The following is a 7,212-nucleotide window of genomic DNA, read 5'->3' as shown; positions in this document are numbered from 1 at the left end:
GAAGAAATACGGGAACAATTTAATTACATATAACAGAAAAATTATATATATATATATATATATATATATATATATATATATATATATATATATATATATATATATATATATATATATATATATATATATATATATATATATATATATATATATATATATATATATATATATATATATATATATATATAGAGCGCCGTTTTTCCCGGGATTCTCGAGACTTGACCTCGCCCGGATATGCGAAAAACACGAATAATGAGTCAAATGTAATTTATCACCAAGTTTTGATGATGATTTTTTATACAAATAACCCAGTTTTTATTAACATGTTTTCGAATGAGAATATTTGAAATTTGCCACGCAGTATACTGTTTTTTGTTACGGCAATGTGCTCTTATAACCGCTTTTTCTAATATTCTCCTCATAACGCAATGCCTCCTTTGTATTGAACTGTCATTTCAACAGCACGGATAAACGGAAAGCTTGATAAAAGGTGCCTGTAGAAACGGCACTCAACTGTATAAATATATATTATTTATATATACATACATATATAGATACACACATATATATCTTTGAGGTTTCTGTTAGTTCATCTAGTGCCAATAATCCGAATCCGAAGCTTTTTTTTATTTTGTTCTCTAATAGATCTTACCAACTTATAACTGGGATGGTGGTCTCGTGGTAGAGTCGTCAACTCGAATGACTTTACAACATGCCAGTCATAAAGTCTCATAAACCTGTATAGGCAGGCATGTCCGCGTAGGACGATATGCAAATAGAAGAACTTATTACTTGTACGTTAAATATAATTATTTGAATATACTTTTTATTTGCGGAATTTCCATGAAATGCCGTTTGAGATATTTTCAGGCTCGCATATCTTTTACATTTATCTTTTCCAAACATATATGATTACTTCATCGATAAATTAATAAGCTAACAACAAATTCTATTGAGCATATCGGAGGATAGTTAAGATGCTGAAAAATTGAACAATGAAAAAAATCGATTGCTTCTTAAACAGGGAAATAAATTGAAAAAATGATTACAAAAAGACCATGCACTGCAAGATGTTATGGACGGATTGTTCTTGGAATTCATTCTTAACGGGGCTCGGACTCTCACATGTGAATCGAAGCTGCAGTATAACGTGCCTCGCCACGTCGCCATAACCACTTGTTAGGACGATACTGTAAAAAAAAAACATTTTTATAAACAGAAAAATAAATATAAAGACATATGTAAAAAAAAACTTTTGTGTAGTGAGAATTTACACTAAAGGTTTATAATGCAAACGAAAAATAAAATACAGTCTTCTCTCCGAGTTACACGACAATCAAGTTACCCGAATTTTTAATTTGGATAGTTCATGTATCATATCTGTACGATTCTATCCAACAATTGTCAAATGCAAAATAAATTTCATTTTTTCCATAAATAAAGATTAAAATCCATAAAAAGTCAGAATTAACCAAATTTTCTATAAAAATTGTATTAAATACACACTAAGTTTTGATAAAAGTACTAAATTTAATCAAAAATAGATATTTATGAAATACATTGTGGCTGAAAACCGTGATATTTGACATGGATGAAAATTTTAACTATGCGAATGTCTCTGGAAAGCATTATTCGCGTAACTCGGCAAAATACTGTACAGGCGGTCCCCGAGATACACGGTCAATGGAGACCAAGAACGGCCGCAAATGACAACGTATCTCGAAATTTTTACGTAAGTCGAATCTCGTAATTTTCCAGTCAAAATATCACTAATTTTCATATAATTTTGCCTGTAGGGGGTGGTTTTATTTAAACTTTTATCTACTTAATTAATTAGTTGATATGATTCTGACTGAATCTAACAGTTTTAAACATTTCAAAATGGTTTCTAATATTCGATCAAAAGGGAAATTATTTGAGATTTGACAATTGTTGTGTCAAATCAGTAAAATTTGCTCTAAGAACTGTCAAATTTAGAAAACCACGTATCTCTGAATCCGCGTTTAAGAAATACCGTGTATCTTGAGAACTACCTGTACTTATTTCCAGGAAAGAAATACGATTAAACAAGAAAAAATGTTTGCATTAAAATTTCTGTCAAAGCTTTTGGGTGACTATTACGTAGACGCATAAATATTACGAAAAATATGTCAAGCTTAACTTGGAAAATATCTGATAACAAACCTTTTTCCATTTGAAAATCTACACAGTAGAAATAATTGAATGCATTTGGAAGAAACAGGCATCATAGTTATTTCAACGTATGAATGAGATATCATGTGTATAATAAATTAGTAATTTACTTACCCTAATTAACAATTGTCCACTTTTCGTGTGTGGGTTTCGGTAGGCATATAACACCCAGCAGCCGCACATTAGTAAAATTAAAATGATAACAAGCAGAGAAACCATCAGTTTGTTGCTCGAACCACTATCCAAGTCAGTTGTATGATATAAGTGGGCTTTGTTGACAAATTCTTCTTTTTTAGATCCATTATGAATATAACTTCCATTCTGGGCGACACCATTTGTGTTTTGATGAAGTTTGTCATCTTGTACTGGTTGATAATTATCTCTAATGCTACTGGTGCTATTGTACCTATCCGTAATTTTGGATGATACTTCCACAGATTCTCCATAATTATTACCTTTTTGCCCAAGAGCAGGACAGTACAATATCTCAGAAATTGTTGTTGCTTCACATCCTATAAATTACGACACATACATTTTTATGTTTTAGTTAATTTTAAATATTTTTCCAGCTTACCTTTATGTACCCAATCTTGGCGCTTACGATCTGTTCCAGTTGAACATCGATTCATGGTTGGACACCATAAACACTAAAATGCATCAAATTTGAATAATTGTAATTTGGTTTATGTTGTTCGTTACGAAATAAATCTACTATTACCTCAAAATCGGCTCCTTCATGAGTTATACAAGATTCACAATCTTTAAATGAGAAACAAGTAGGGAGAGATGTTAATGTAATAATAGTATCATTCTTCACTTCAGTTTGTCCAAAATTAACACGATGATATTCGTAAATGGTTTTTTGTTTGGTACCTTTTGAAAGAGGGAATGATAAAATACATTAATAAAAAATATACCAATACTTACAACAACACATCGCTACTCTTGATTACCATGGCTAGTGCTCATTGGCTTACTTACGCATGATTGTTTTATCAATTATATACGCATCTGAAAGTCCTATTTTAACTGGATGGTTTTTCATCAAAGGATTTTCAAATATGTGTTGAATACTGATAGGGATTTTTTTGTATGCAAACACTATATCTCCAGATTTATTCAATGTAACGCTGAATGTGAACGTACCATTGCTAGGACGATCTTGAAGAATCACATTTTCCCATACCACGGTAAATGTTTCGCCTAGAAGATTTTTTGGACTCATTTTAAATGATTTTTTAGCTATGTATAATTAAATTCAATATTACCATCATCTCGATATTTGACAAAAGAATTGTTGGACAATGCAGTGTCAAAATTAGCCATCAAAGGAGCTATATATTGCGTCGATGCCAACCACGAATGCACATAGTCCCCGGTGTATAAAAATCCTCCGCTTGCGATTGTTACATTACGAATAGGGAAGCCGTAGAATGGGAAATCGAATGATAAAATCATAGTCTGTAAAAGAAAAACCGAAAACGATACATAATAACCATTAAAATATACTTCAAAGATTGTTGATAGATAAAGAAGAACGAATTGCTAATCTATAGGCCTCAGAACACGACCCGAAAACTCGAGGCAAAAAGATTTCAGTTCGTGTAGCCGCGTTTCGAGCACCATCGATCGCACAAAACCGATGCCATTTGAAGCAAGCAAAAATTATTGAATAAATTTTACCGAATGAAAATAGATACTCATTTAATGCCTTTTTTTTAGAGTGGTTGGCTGCCGGGCTATTCGAGTGACAATAAATTTGTTCGGTTGTGATAAAGCTCTCCTTTTTCATTTTCACATCTGCAATGCGGTCGTTGTGAGTTTTCGGGCTCTTGTCAAAAATATTTCAGACAAGATTCTTTTTGAGTTTTGAATTAGTCGTAAACAAACTGGATAATTTAATTGTTTCGGTTGAGTCAGAAATGTCGCGCGAAACGAGTAGCACTGTTTGCAAAATTGAGCTATTTTTTGTCGCGCGAGACGTTGTCGCTCTATGTCTATTTGAACGGTGACGTAAAGTTTTCGCGTTGCTCCCCTTTTAACCAAAAACTTTTCGAGATTTCGATTCATGTCCGAGGCCTTATGAATTTTAAATGCAGTTAACATTACAGAAAGCAAGCAGACAATTTGAAGGTATTTGTATCTGCCATCTTTTGCTATCGAACCAAAAAAAGTGCTTGGAATAGATACATACAGTTGCTCGCCGGTGTGAATTAGAAAGCAGCATATTGACGGTAAGGTTGGTAGATATTTTTTTCCAAAACTCCTCGCTCATAGTTTTATCAGTTGACCAAGTGCTTTTGTAGTATAAATGATTATCTTCAAACGTTTTAGTTATGTTATGTTCTTGAAGAGTGCTGTTCAATTCTGTTTCGGTGCGTTCGATGGTATCGATGTTGATTGCATCGCTGATCGGATCCCTAGTTGATGAGTCCTGCAACATTTTACAACTATTACTATGGTGTTCATTGCGTTAAACTTAACGATCAAGTGATTTGTACGTAAAATGTATAACAATTCAGCGGGCAACAATTCGCGCGACAACTAATTTGCTGCCTATTTGTAAGCACGAACTGTTTAACACATTTTGCGGTAATTATGCGATAATTATGCGGTAATATATATATACACATATATATATATATATATATATATATATATATATATATATATATATATATATATATATACATATACATACATATATATATTTATATACATTTTTTTTTTGAAAAAGATTCAGACCAATTTGTTTCTTTTTATTTGCATCAGGAACATTTGTAGACAAATTTTCAAAACTAAACACATACAAAACAATCTCTAAATAATTTTGAACTATTTTTAAGTGCAAATGTGCATTGCTTTAGAAATTAATTGAAATCGGAATGTATTGTATGTAAACCCGGCTCTGAAGTGACAAATTTACTTACGGTAATTAGTGATGTATTACGACCAACAATTCCCAATAGCTTTGTTGAACTAGGGAAAACGCTTTTGTTTGCGCTCTCTCCATCATTCGGAAATACTTGTTTCTGTCCTGTACCATTAAAACCGAGCAGATGTGTCGTTTCTGCGTTGAAATTCAGTGAAGCAGCCGCTGTCACAGAATGCCCTTTTTTACCATTCAGATTCTCTTGATACAGCTTTTGTTTAGACATACTTTTCTTGCTTTCATCCAGCGGTAAAATTGATCTACTAAACGGCATGTCTTCAGTTCCGGATTCGTGTGTATTATCATTTCCATTGCCAGAAACTAAAGGCACTACTGAACTGGTTCCAATTTCAGCAGTGTCGGTCTGGAGATATTTTCTTGGCGCTATAAAGAAATTGGAATGCACCAAATTATTTTCGATTTTCAAGATGTTTAAGTTTTGTACACTGCTCTTAAATTAAATCATTAGGTACTTTTCATCTGACTAAACAATCTGCGAAATGTTTACCTTTAACACAAATGCAAAGTTGAAGCAGGGATAAACATATCAACCAACTTATAGATCCTCGGAAAATAAGCATCATTCTCATCATAGCCGACAATTTAAACTATTTTCACTTCTATCTCTTCCGTTTTTTGCCGATCCCAAACAAAACACTTCGAAATTGCGAGAATATCAATTTGTAATGTATAAGGTTTGTAATGCTATTATACCTTCCTTTCCTCACATTGATATAATGCAAATGAGTAAATGTACATCAATGTGACCTAAAATTGATCGATTTTTGCTTTAAAGGATATCCTGTTGCTGTAAATTGACGCGTGTTCAATCCATATTTCAATAATGCATTAACACTCCATAAAACTGCTGCCGAATTTTTTTGACATGCTATTTACATCATCTTTTCCCAAGGTTAAACATATCAGGTAGTGGATAAAGGTCTTTGGGGGTCGCCATATTTGAGGAACTTTACGTCATTTCAAAACCGTTAACCAATGGTTTCCGCACACAAAGCATAGCAAATAGAAAAGATTTCTTTGCTACTACGTGCAATTTTATGTTTCTCTTGATTTTATCGAAAAAATGAGATGAATTAACGAAAGATTTGATGATTTGTTTATGCATTAAATGTATAATCATGTGAGTAAGAGCTCGTATCTCATGTAAATTCTTCACGCGGCTCGTTGATAGTGATGAATTAATGTGGTTATTGCAAAAATTAATGATTTTTTAGTTTTGATCCTCAAAAATGTCGAAAACCCAATGAATTATAAATTAAATTTACGGAATAACTCGAAAGAACACAGTTAAATCTATGTTTTAATGTTAAATACAAACTTGCAAAGCCCAATATATATTTTTAAAGAATATTTAATCGAAAAATGTGGTAGATAAATCAAATGAACTATTTTAAAAAATGTAGACAATGTTTGAATCCTGGGGACCTTACGTCAAGTGACGAATTGTCAAAATACTTTAGATTCCACCACCTGATATTTTTCAATCTACCTTGATCTTTACCATATTTCAGCCTACACTTCGATCATCCGTGTTTATTTGTTTTAACTGATCAACCGGGCCCGATTTTCTTTCCCATTTGATCGCAGAGTGACCAGAAATAACGATTTATCTGTATTCATACCCAAGGTGGAATATAGAGGAGGTGTCTTCTTAGCGTTTGGCATGTTACCATTTTGAGATTCAGTTTGACAACCGCCGTCAATATTTGTATACAGGCAGCAGCCGCAATATCACGTTGAAAATGCCGATTCATGAACTTTAGATGCAAAATACAAGATTTAAGAGCTATACAAATATTTGTTAAACGAAAACAATTCATTTATCGTACCCGTATACCAGCAATATTCGTCGCATTTGACAACTGCCGTAGATCCTGGTTTTGTGCTTTTTTCTAAAGCCTTGATGGCCAATTGTTCTGTATGACGACACCTCCTTTCTACCCACTTTGATTCCTACCGATTTTTGATATACAGGCGGTCCCCGAGATACACGGTTAATGGGGACCGAAAACGGCCGCAAAATACCGCGTATCTCGAATTTCCGCGTAAGTCGAATCTCGTGATTT

General features: G+C 33.0%; 1 protein-coding gene across 3 annotated transcripts; it reads right to left on the bottom strand.

Moving 5' to 3' along the window:
• Window positions 1–806: 806 nt before the first annotated feature.
• LOC121593396 (plexin domain-containing protein 2) lies at window positions 807–6,027 on the bottom strand. Of its 3 annotated transcripts, none has more exons than XM_041915695.1 (10): window positions 5,840–6,027; window positions 5,124–5,509; window positions 4,388–4,627; window positions 3,462–3,654; window positions 3,175–3,396; window positions 2,912–3,066; window positions 2,768–2,840; window positions 2,308–2,705; window positions 2,185–2,202; window positions 807–1,190 (listed from the first exon to the last, which is right to left on the bottom strand). In XM_041915695.1, the coding sequence occupies exons 2-10, from the start codon at window positions 5,397–5,399 to the stop codon at window positions 1,122–1,124; spliced, it is 1,644 nt and encodes a 547-aa protein (XP_041771629.1). In that variant the 5' UTR covers window positions 5,400–5,509; window positions 5,840–6,027; the 3' UTR covers window positions 807–1,121. The 3 variants fall into 3 exon arrangements, with proteins under 3 accessions (XP_041771629.1, XP_041771627.1, XP_041771628.1); XM_041915693.1 differs by having other exon boundaries at window positions 5,634–6,026; XM_041915694.1 differs by lacking the exon at window positions 2,185–2,202 and having other exon boundaries at window positions 5,634–6,026.
• Between the last annotated feature and the right edge of the window lie 1,185 nt (window positions 6,028–7,212).

The sequence above is a fragment of the Anopheles merus genome, chromosome 2L, assembly GCF_017562075.2.
Source record: "Anopheles merus strain MAF chromosome 2L, AmerM5.1, whole genome shotgun sequence".
NCBI classification, from domain to species: domain Eukaryota; kingdom Metazoa; phylum Arthropoda; class Insecta; order Diptera; family Culicidae; genus Anopheles; species Anopheles merus.
This window is presented reverse-complemented; position numbering and strand designations above follow the sequence as displayed.